Source organism: Geotrypetes seraphini, chromosome 4 (assembly GCF_902459505.1).
Source record: "Geotrypetes seraphini chromosome 4, aGeoSer1.1, whole genome shotgun sequence".
Classification (NCBI taxonomy): domain Eukaryota; kingdom Metazoa; phylum Chordata; class Amphibia; order Gymnophiona; family Dermophiidae; genus Geotrypetes; species Geotrypetes seraphini.
In genome coordinates, this window is record NC_047087.1 from 291,012,990 (window position 1) to 291,025,227 (window position 12,238).

General features: G+C 37.9%; 1 protein-coding gene across 2 annotated transcripts in view; it reads right to left on the reverse strand.

Annotated features, from left to right (window-relative positions):
* The window catches only part of TLX1 (T cell leukemia homeobox 1), a 33,299-nt gene extending 24,418 nt beyond the window's left edge, over positions 1-8,881 (reverse strand). The window contains exons 1-2 of one of the 2 annotated variants that reach the window (XM_033942861.1): positions 8,251-8,881; positions 5,192-5,393 (exon numbers count right to left, since the gene is read on the reverse strand). In XM_033942861.1, the coding sequence (XP_033798752.1) occupies positions 5,192-5,393; positions 8,251-8,725 (677 nt within the window). In that variant the 5' untranslated portion in view covers positions 8,726-8,881. Of the gene's footprint in view, positions 1-5,191; positions 5,430-8,250 lie in introns of both variants that reach the window. The other variant, XM_033942860.1, reaches the window with a different exon arrangement.
* Between the last annotated feature and the right edge of the window lie 3,357 nt (positions 8,882-12,238).

Consider the following 12,238-nt stretch of genomic DNA (forward strand, 5'->3'; position numbering starts at 1 on the left):
TTGAATTATAGAATGCTTAATAATATGTAACTTTCACCCAACAGAAATTTAGCTTTATACATATTTAATATTGTTTTGAATTCAAAACAACACAGCCCATTGATGGTATAATTACCGGTAATATATTGTTATTTATAGTATAGTATATTATATTCACAGATATCCCATGCCACCGCTCCAGCTGGGAGCAAGACAAAGTCCTTAAAAAAAACCTGTTGCATTTAAGCATAATTAATTGCTTGCAATTGCAAGAAAAAAATGTTAATTGAAATTATACAATACTAGATAATAACTTTCAATTTCCCATTTATGTAACTATTTTTTTTTTATAATTGAAAGGTATAAAGAAGCTACAGAAAGATCATTTGAACCCTCCCCCCATTCTTTTTCATATAGCAAAAGTTCTCAGCCCAGCCAAGAAGAGAATGACCTGGATATGATTCAATCAATGACCTGAACCAATGTAAAAAAAAACAACCAACATAGAATTTTGTTTCTGCAAATTGACACACAGAAATAAGATAACACTCTTTTCAGCTCCAGTGGCAAAATAACGCTCAGAATTTAGGGAGTTGGTTGGTTGGGCTGAGAATTTTCAGCATCCCGTCGTCCTTGCGCTCTGTTATGTATAGAAATTCGTATGTGCTCTTTATGTCTGCTGGGAGTACGCAGCACACTTAGCTGTCTAGTCATCTCATAATGTGATGCTTTCTCCCAATGTACTAAGAAGCCTGTTGGAGCCTGGGCTATTTATCGTCCTAAAAGAGAACAGTGAAAATGCAGACACGGGCCTTACAGACTCTTTGTCTCCGATTACGTTTTTAAGTATAAAAAGAAAACTCCTTTCATGCTGAACAAAGGCCTTAGGTATAAAGACAGTAAAATGAAATGTGGACAACATATTTGCCCTAAAGAATACTACTTGTGGCACAATCCACTTAAAATAGAAGCTACTCAATGGATTCCGATTACAATATGTGAAAAGGCAACCCCAATATATTCAGTAACTAGTATTGTTACAATATAATAATAATAATAATAATAATTTTATTCTTGTATACCGCCATACCCAGTGAGTTCTAGGCGGTTCACATTAATTAGACATGGATACATGCAGTTAAGCATTAATTGAACAGATTTACATTAATTAAACATAGTTACGTGCATGGTTACATGCGGTACACATTATTTAAACATAGTTACATGCAGATAAGTATTAATTGAACAGATTTACGTAGAGTTAAGTGTTCAATTAAATAGGGATGTGGGCAACGAAGTAGATGAAATTGGGGGGAAGGATAGAATGGATCGGAGGGGTGGGGGTGGGGCGGGGTTCTTTGGGGAGGGGGCAATTAAGTGTCGTGGCGTTGGAAGAGGTGTGTTTTGAGTAGTTTTCTAAAGCTGAGGTAGGTTGGAGCCTCGAGGATTGTATCTCTCTAATATATATACATTAACGGACCTCTCGTACCCAAATATAACTGCAGCACACTTTTTTTTATTTAAATCATTGTTCCCCAGGGCTTTATGTGTTAATGAAGATAAAAGATTTTAGAAGTAGGTTCCACATTTTATTATTTTAAAAAATAATTGTTATAAAAACAGATTTTGACAACTGTCAAAATGCTTACCCTTAACTCGTGGACTTATTATTATTGCAATTTATTTTTGTAGTTGGTAGAAATAAATTAATTATGTTTATATCTTCAGTTCTTCTTACAAAAAAAAATGGAAGGATCTTGTTCTTTTTGAGCAAAACGTAACACTCTTGATGTGTTTCTTGATTTTAAAAAAAAAAAACCAACAACCCATATGTGTTGTTTATTGAATCAGTATTACAAAAATAATCTGTAACAGCAAAATAACTGTGTCATTTAAGAAAGCTGTCTTTCATACTCCTCAGTGTGACGCTGTGACCCTGCGAAAAAGTTTGATCTGTTCTGGAGGTTCTCAAGCAGAACCGGCACCTGAGCTATATTATAACCCTTGATCCGGTAACCTCTGGGCAGGGTGATGCTTGCTGTTGGACATTCATGAGAGCCCGAGACCCCGTGTGAATGGGCGGAATGTAACACGGGGCTGGTAGGGCCACATGTCGCCCATCGGCTGGGGTTGTTAAGTTAGTTGGGGGGAAGGGGGAAGTAATTGTGTGAAGATTGGGTGGAGGGCTCATCAGTGTAGGGAGAGGCAGAGAAGGGCGCGGGGGGATGGGGGAGAAGAGGTTTTAAAGCCGGGACCTTGGAGAACTCGGCTCCTTCTGGGGTCCTCCAGGGCGGCTTTTTCCCGCCCGCCCGTTATTTTTGGCAGATGATGGTAGTGCAAGGGTGCGGATCTCCCTAGCTACTGGGTCATGGGGCTCATCAGGTGATGAGCAGTGGGCTGGCTGGGAGCTGTGCCCAGTGGGTCAGGTGACCCAGGTAAAAGGGGCATGAGGGACATGCCACCCCTCTGACCCTTGCTGAGGTGGCGGGATCAAGGGCACTGAAACTATGTATTTGAGGGGGTAGGTCGGGAGGAGCTCTTTTGGTTACGATGTTAATTGAAGTTAATGTGGATTAATAAACTGAGCTGCAGCTAATTTTTACCATCATAAAGACTAGTGTGTTTGTGGTAAAAGGGGGGTGGGGGGTAGGTTATGATGGTAAGGGGGGTGCGTATGTAGGCAGACAGAAGGTCTATCCAGATCCCGCCGTTACTACTGTATCTGAAATGAAACATTTCCTACTGACAACAAAAAGGCGGTAAACAAGCTCCAATCCCTTTCCCTATAGCAGTTAGTATACAATAGGGAGTCATGTTTTTCAGGTATAGATGCAAATGGCATTGTATCATATTGACCATTAAAGCGTGCTCATTATTATAATATGTTTATTTAGATGCCTTAATGCGCGTATGTCTTTCTGCGTATATAGAGGAGCTCGATAAGATGGGGATATCGATACCCCTCCCAACAGTTTTTCCTCCCTTAATGAAAAGTGAATTCTTTACCAGGTGACCGTATTAAACGTGCTGATTTGGGGTTCTGTAGAACTGAAAGGGCCATTTTTGATCTTTTTTTTTCTTCTTCTTCTTGTTTGAAATAGATTATTCACATGTGTTCTTCTCTCTCTCGATTCCTCCGTACATAATTATGTGCACGTGTGCAATCTGTAATTTCTGCGATAATATTTGTCTTTTTTTTTAATCCAATAAATAGGAAATATAAATGATAGGAATAAATTAAAATACACATTTGTCTTAGAAAAGAGTTTAAACCCCTGTCTTCAGTTGTAGCCATTTTTTAATTTCATTTGCTGTGATATCTTGAAATTTAATTGGCTAATCACAGATAACATTTTGAGAATGACACGTGTGCTGAGATGATCATCATTCTTCCTGGATGGAACATAGTGAGTCTCATTTTTGGTAGTATTTAAAACGGACCCAAGTTAATAGTTAAATATTTGCCACATTTTTCTTTTAACAAAGTAAAGGAGTGTGGTCCTTAACCTTTTAAAATAAAGGTTGTCAATCAAAAGATGGCATGCACATCAAAAAGACTCGACAGCAACACCTTTGTTTGGTCAAAAAGAGCATTTCCTATAGCTGAATTGAATACAGCCAAGCGGTGTAAGAATTACTTTGGGAGAACGAGCTTTTCCCTTTTCTGTAAAGGTCAGATGCAGTGTGAAAAGATTTGTTATAAGGTGGGAGGGATGCATTTTGTTTTGTTTTGTTTTTCGTTTGCATTCACTACTGGAGGGGGCTGCTGAAAAGTTCTCATCCCAACCAAGAAGAGAATGACGTGGAGCCATGAAACTTATAGGTTATTCCACACTTTTCTTGACACTTTTCATCTAGTAAATGGGCACAAGTTCAGGGAAACCAAGCCATTGTGACATCACCAATGAGGCTGGCTCTTAGACATTGGTGGAATGAGGCATTATGACATCACAACACAAGGAGATGCTGAAAAATTCTCAGCCCAACCAAGAAGAGAATGATGTGGAGCCATAAAATTTATAGGTTATTCCACACATCTATTGACACTTTTCATTTCAATGATATGAAAAGTGTCAAGAAAAGTGTGGAATAACTTGTAAGTTTCATGGTTCCACATCATTCTCTTCTTGATTTGGCTGAGAACTTTTCAGCGGCCCCTGTACATCCTAACAATAATATTTATAACTGCATGCAATTTAATGTAATAACTATAAATATATGTGACTCTGTAGTGATGACAGTATAATTTTCACCTATATCAAAACTGTATTTTTAAATTCAAATTACGAGGGAGGAGAGGAAGGAAGGAAAGTTGAACTCCTGGGGGGTGTTTAGGAAATATACTTGGATTGCATATATTTATAATAAATACTCAATCTGAATGTACCTTCCAAGTTAAAATCACAAATCACCGATTTTTTTTCATTTGTTTTGTTTCTTTGGAGCATTGAAGTAGTACTTCTAGCTGCATCCACGTGCAAAAAAAACCCGAAAGGAGTCGTTCAGATGATCCAAATCTCTCCAATTAAATAAGGGCACTTTTCAGTGTTTGGACGATGGTCTTTCCAGGCCACAGCTTCTCTTTAAAGAAGCCATCCTCTTGATATATTAGGGAAAATGCATTAACTTTCAAAATTTATAGCTATAATCGATCGCTTTTCTATGCTCCCTTCCCAGCTAACCACACTCATTCTCCACATAGGAATTGAATTCTGCAAGATTAAATATACACTGGCTCTTTTTTTTTTTAAAATCTATCAGAAAAGAGACCTTATGCGGCAAATACAGTACATGTGTCATCGTAGATGGGTTTTTTCAAACATAAAACTACTTGCACACTAGATAGAGTTTGAGCCCACCGGGACAGAGAGGGAAATATGATAAAGTACCTGAAAGTAAAGCACTTAGGATATAAGTGGTATATAAATAATTAAATTATATATATATATATATGTGGAAATTTGTAATAACCTAATCTTAAAATTGTACCAAATACCTTGGAACAATTTGCTATACCTTGTTTGCTACAGAGCAGAAAACATAGGCGTTCATTGTATTCTCCACGAAAGGGCACAGGAATGGATTGGGTACATGGTGACAAACATGCAAAATAATTGATTAGCCCCCTCCCCCGGATCTCTAATTATTGCGCCTATACATATTGCATTATATGCATCAAGTAAGATAACCTGGTCGTTCGGTTGCATCTCACCTCCACTTCGTTCTTCTGTTCTGAAACCAGGTTTTGACCTGGGCATCTGTCATTTTCAGCGCCTTGGCCAGAGCTGCCCTCTCTGCTGATGCCAAATATTTCTGCCGATGGAACCTCTTCTCCAGCTCGCAGATCTGAAGCCTGGTGAAAGAAGTCCGTGGTTTTTTCTTCTTGGGAGGCGTCCGATTCTGGTAGGGGTGACCTATACGACGTGTTACAGTGAAGGGTGAGAGGGCCACTGGATTGGGAGACACGGCAAAAGCAAGCGGCAAAAATCAGCAGAGTTTAAAAGCAGAGCGGAAGAGACAGACAGAGCCGAAGATGTCACCAAACGGGCCTTGCATACATCCACACATACAGAGACACACACGGCATACACCAGGAACAAGTGTGGAAATGCTTCCCTTATATTGTAATGCACTATGTCACAGAAGGTAAGTTCAGATTCAATTAGTGCAAAGGGAGACTTAGAGAAAGTTAATAATAATAATTTATATTTTTATATACCGCCAAAGCCATAATAGTTCGAGGCGTTTTACAATAAGAGGTGCTGGACATACAGCGAAGTGGTACAATACAAAGTCATCGTAGCCAAAGCCCTGCTTAACCAAATCAATCGAGAATTAAAGAGACAAGTTAAAGGAAATTGGGATTCAGCTCAGGCCTTTAAGGAATTGCTGAGAGCGAGTTATTTACGTGAATTTATCAGTGCAGGAAGCAGAACACATTCATCAAGCTGCAAAGACTGAAATATATTTTCGTAATATACATTTAAGGAACATTTTGTCATTGTTATTAATGATCATCATTGTGATAATTCAGTTTTGACTGGATATGGAGAGAATTGAAAGCACCAGGCCTGGGCACACATTAGTTGTGTAAGGGTTCACTTTTTTTATCTAGATTATATGACAAATCGGATTAATACCAATAGTTTGCATACAGCTCTCTTATTCACTGATTGAAAAAAAAAAAATTGTAGGTAATCTTTATTCAGAATATAAAACTCAGGGTGTTTCAAGGGATACTGACGGTCAACTATTTTACTTTAGTAAGACTATGTAAAAAAATCTAACTAAAGGGTTCCATTTTTTCCTAACAAAAAGAAAAAAAAAAGGTTGCTTAGGAAAAAATGGAGCTGTAACCAGTAATTAAAAAGCAATCAAAATAATTAAAACAAATCATTTTGTTCTGCCACATCTAGGAGTATATCATGTGTGTTTATATATCACAATTGTTTACCCCACACCGGCATCAAAAAATGAAAAGGCAATATTTATTTTGCAAATGTGGTTACCTTTGATTTATGTAATGATCTATTTGGTCGACAGCAGAGTTCCAGAATAAATACTGTTTTCAGATTTGAATTTTATTAGGCCTTCACTGATAGAAAGCAGGCCTCACATAGGCCAAGGTAGTCGAAGCCTTATTCTACCCAAGAAGTGCCTCTCGGAAAAGAACTTTAGCAGGTAAGGCCAGTACTAAACTCAGAGGCTTATTAAATATTTCCTACTTTCTGTAGTCTAAAAAGGAAGCAGTTTGGTTTTGTCGATTTCAATTCGTGCTAGAAATAAATCATAGCTCAGCCACCCTGGCAAGTTTCCAACTGTAACTCAAAGCTTCTCCTTACCTAGATAGGTAGGATACAATATATTGTAAAGAAGTATGGGCCTGACAGCTCTGGACTGAAAATGGTATATTTAAAAATTAAAATATTTTAAATTGTTCTTTCTTGCATTTTCAGTTCCCTTTTTTTAAAAATTGAACGTTAACCTCTTATGATCTCAGCTTTTTAAAAACTTACTTAGTATCCTCTCCTATTAATGTATGACTTTTTTTATTTTATTTTTTTTAAAAACTTACTTAGTATCCTCTCCTATTAATGTATGACTTTTTTTATTTTATTTTTTTTGAAACTACAAAAACAGCAAATTTAAGCTACCAGGGTACATACAGTTTGTCATCTCAAATCTTTATATTTTGGTTTCTATTTGTGCTGTTTATTATAGCGAGATTTTAAAACTGCCAAATTCTCTTTTATGCAGTCTACAAATTAAAAAAAAAATATGTAATTTTCTTATCCATAACTGCAATAAATCATGTCTTTGTGTAAATCATGTAAAATGCACACATAACTTCACACTCATACTGGACACATTTATTCTCTTTTAAAATACAATATCCAATCGCTGGGAGAGATAATTCAATTCTCAGGGAGCACTTAAACCTTTGAAAATATTGATCGCTCTTTCTGTTGAAGGCACACGTATCGTCTGTTCATTATTCATATTATGGATTAGCTTTAGTATCACCCGGGAAATGCAAAACTAAATTTGTTCGCTGCCTTATCTGTGCACTGCAACAACTACAAGATTTGCGGTAAATAAAAAGTTGACTTATAAATTTCCTATAAAAATGGAAGATATTGCTGCCGGCTGTGGTGATTGGCTATTACAAAGAATTCTATACTAAATTAAATGAAGGTTATTTTTTAGTATATAAATCGTATATGGATTATACCAGTGCAAGGCATGGCATCTTGTTTCAAAACTCTTTTATTAACTCACTTCATAGCAGTCACGAAGGTTCAGCGACTCATTTTAAGACTTCTGATTGGGAGCAATTGGGATTAAATATTTGTAAATTAAATTTTACCTTAGGCTTGATCTCTAAGCCGCAACTTTGCACCGTGTCATAACTGTAAACCCGAACAATGCATGATAATTTATTTATGTTTTCTATTTTTATACTTTCGGAATTTGATGCTTTTTTCGTTTATATAGTAGGACTTTACCAGCATCCATTCCAAGATGAAATTTTGATGCATTAAAAAAATAAAAATAAAACTCAAGAAGTTGAAAGCTATTCTGAACACACAACACGGTTTTTTGAGTCGCTTTTTCAATGGAATGGAATTTTTAAAGCTTTTTTTTTTTTTTGACGCTTGATTTTAGGCAGTAAAGGCAAAGAAAACCAAAACAATCCCTCCCCCCCCCCAAGAGCCAGTTTAATGAAGGTGACTGCAGCTGAAGCAGGGTGCCGAAAAAGCAGTAACTCACCTGTGAATCTGTCCTTTGTGTACCTTCGGTTACTTTCCATCCAGGGAAAAGTCAACCCTGTCAAATTGTTCATGTTACTCATGCCTCCCATGCTGGGCACTGTGGGCATACCAGTAGATATAGGCTGATGGACGCTAGTGGCTAAGGGTCTGTGCGCCGGAACCCTGATCACCCCGGCAGAATTAAGGTTATTCCCGTTCATATTCATGCCCATGTTGACATTGTAGGAGCCCGTTAGAGAGGCCATGCTGCAGGCGCTGTTATTGTATCCTCCGGCGCTGTTGTTGCTGTAATTGCCGGTCATGGTGTTGTAGGCGCTGCTCACGATGCATCCCAAGCCATAGTCCGAGTCTTGGAGCCTGGAGCTGGAGATCATGCAACTCCCCTGGTCCGGATTGTTCAAAATCTGATCAATTCCAAAGCTTATGGGTTCTGCGTGGCTCTGGTGGATATGGTGAGCCCCCATGTGATCCATGCTTTTCCGAAACCCCTTCCAAGAAATGGTGGTCCAGTCGTTTCCGATGTATTTCTTTTAAGTTAAGCGGTAAAAAGGTGGCGCGGTCTCGCTTCAGTCGTTTCCAAAGACTTAGGCAGGGTGGAAGTGGAAAAAGGTAGAGCCGAAGTCGAAGTGGCTTTTTTTTTTCTTTCTTTTTCTTCTTCTTTTGCCTTTGGATCCTGCTTGTTGTTAAAACTGGGACATCAATCATGATGCCAAAGGCCTGGGCGAGATGTAGCCCTGTAGTTTTAGGCCCTGGATCTTCATTGGTTGGAGGCTGAAAGAAGCTCTGTGAATGACAGCCAGAAAAAAAGGAGTTTCTCTTACCAGCCAAACCCAAAAGCCGGAATCTGCCAGGGCTCAGCCTTATAAAGTCAAGCCAACAGCAATAAAAGGCGACGTGGTTTTAAAGATCTTTTATTTATATTAATAGCGAGTTCAAATTCTCCCTAAACAGAAATGATTTTCCCTACAGACTGTATTAGCCTCAGTTCCCTCTAGCATTTGGAAAAAAAAAATCCTTTTTGCACTGACTTACTTCAAAGCATACAGATGCATAGAGCAATAGTTCAGTCGAGTTGTTTAAAAGGATTTTAAATGAAACCTTTTTCCCAAACTCAAGAAAAAAGGCATTCTGGGCCTGGTTAGTAGATGGCATTCTACTCTGTGTCTATAGCGAAGGCACTGAATATTATTTTCTTGCAAAATAAAAGTATTGATAAAGTTAGTTGACAGATTGTAGTTCAGGATATTTTAAGAGTGCTTATAGGTAGAAAGATATGAACATTATTCTTCATTGATAAAGTATGGTTATTGAGGCTTTTCTTCAACAATAAACAGAAAGAGTTCCTAGGACTTAAAATTCAAATGTATCCTGACCTCAAGAGAAACTCAGAAACGTCGGCCGAGAATTTTTGTTCTTTTGAGACCAGGGGTCATTCTCTTAGGGGCCCCATTCGATTTGACATACCCTTGTAAGTGTATTATATGCTACTGCTCAGTTAAATATGTTTTCTTTGAACCTTATCAGTTAACTGCTTTCTTGGCTTTGTCCCGAATAAATGGCGGAACAACAATTGCTCCAGAAGTTAAATAAGGTTACTCCTACCTCGGCACTATGTTTAGCATATTTCTAAACTGATTTTATTTACTTCTTTTTCTCGCTTATGTGAAATCTTGGGTCTTAAGTTGAGGGCTTGAGCTGTGTTAGCTGAAATTATTATTTTCTTGTGTATTTTCTTTTAAGCATTATCAAGGCATAAAGGTTTTATACTTTGAGAGAAATGTTCTGTCTAACCAACTTTCTGTGCAAGTGTTTACTTGATATGTAATTTGGAAACTTAGAAATAAATAATATAAGAAAAAAGAAAGAGCATTATTCTTCTGTAGCTGAATGTAACTCTCCTTGAACAACTGAGAAAGGTCCAAATTGCTCTAATACCAATAGATTTGCACAAAAGTTCAAAGTGTTCAACATTTTTTTTAAAAGCTAGCAACCCGAGAATGTCCTGAAACTATTTTGTCCGACCTTATTACGTCACAAATGATCCTGCCAAATTAAAAAAACTTGACGCCATGCACTGTATTTTTTTTGTTTAAATATTGTATTTGCAATTCCACCATATAGAAAGAACCCCCCCCCCACATATCCTATAGATGGCAATGAGAAATACATATTACCCAGTACTCAAATAAGGTGAATTGATACCTGATAAAGGCCACCACTATCTCAGAATATCATTGAATATGCTGTATATATAAGTAACCGTCTTCACAAGTATAGCATTTCTAGATGCAAAACCCTTCGGTTTTAGATGCATCATTCTTACATTTGGAAAAACATACATTTATGGTGAGCCACTTAATTACCCTAGATTTTCACTGGGTCTTTTTAAAAATTGCCGTTTTCTTATTTGAAATGCTTACGTGTGGCGCCAAGCTACTGTGTATCCTAAAGATTAAGAACGGCAGGAATCTGTTTTGATTTACAGCCGCCTACATTTCTCATTCGAGTGCCACCCAGAATGTACAGCAGCACCATGCTTCACCAAGTCTTCAGTTCATTTCTCCGAACTATTTGGCCATCGCTCTATTCGTCTGAGTGATAGTATCACCTTCACCATTTTGTACGCTCTGATTTTAGCCAACTCTGGTAAATCTCTAGTCTTTTTTTTTTTTTTTTAAACAGGTGATTTAATGTGCTTTATAAACTAGAATACATTGTACCGTCCGGATGGCGCTTTGATCAGAGGTCCTGACTTAACAAGACCTTTCAGTGCTCAGAACTGTAAAGGCTGACTCTTGAACCTGGCTATCATCGATATTCTCTTTTTCCCAGCTAGCAGAATTAACTCGTTTGTTTACAAACCAACTTCTTTGGGTTGTAAGGCCTAGGATGCTAACATTAGGCTGTGTAAGTCTAGACCCATTTTGCTTAGAAGCGGATGATGTTACATTCAGCCTAAAACCCTCACATAAGCCCGGAGGCTGCAATTAGAGTCTCTTGCTCATGTCACCCATCTCCCCTGGAGTGGCTGCATGCAAGGGTCTTATCCAAGACAGAGACCTGCCATGTGCTGTTTTGTAAGGCGGTTTCTCGCTCTCTCTTTTTCTATTAGCGGGGAAAACCATTACAAGATCAGATTCAAAGAATAAACGTAAACCGTAGCTTCTCAAGAAGGCCACTGATTATCATGCATAGGTGGTAATTAGAAGCTTTGATGCAATTAGTAAAATCTAGTCAGTACTTAGGAAGTGTCGGTGCCATCAGAGGTTTAAGTACAGTAAGGCAGCCAAATGATTAATGTCAAAAGAGCAAGGCCAATATAGATAAAATCTCCATAGCCTTGGGGGGAACTGTATTATGTTATTTGACTGAAATGATATCCCGATTAAGGCACAGAAATTGGATGCAAGTAAATCTCATGCAGGCTGGAGCTGCAAGAAGGAAGTGGGTACATTGGACCAGCTTTTGTTTTACTGCCCACTGGTTCAATTTTTCCGGCAAGAAGTTTGGGTCAAAATACTAAAGTATATTAGAAAACCGTATGCCTTTATCGTATGGCTTGGTGATATGTGGAACACATGTTACATCAACAACTTTATTGACAGTAAATAAAAATAAACTTCCTGATACTGACTGGAGTGGCAATGCCATCAATAGCTAAGAACTGGAAAGACTTCACACTTCTAAATGATCATTTTTGGCGGGAGACAATATGTCTCTTTTATAGATATGAAGCTAACTTAGCTGAAAAAAATCTGGAAATATGGCTTCTAAGGATGTGTAGAGCCCTTTAGAGGGTTTTGTTAAGTACGTGTGATAGTATGAATGACCTGTCAAACGAATGGAAGGGAGAGAGGGTTGGGTAAAGGTAGGCGGGAGTTGGGGTTTGGATAAGGGAGGAATTGTGGGGGGAATAAGATAATAATAATAATAACTTTATTCTTTTATACCACCATAACCAAAAGTTCTAGGCGGTTTACACTAAA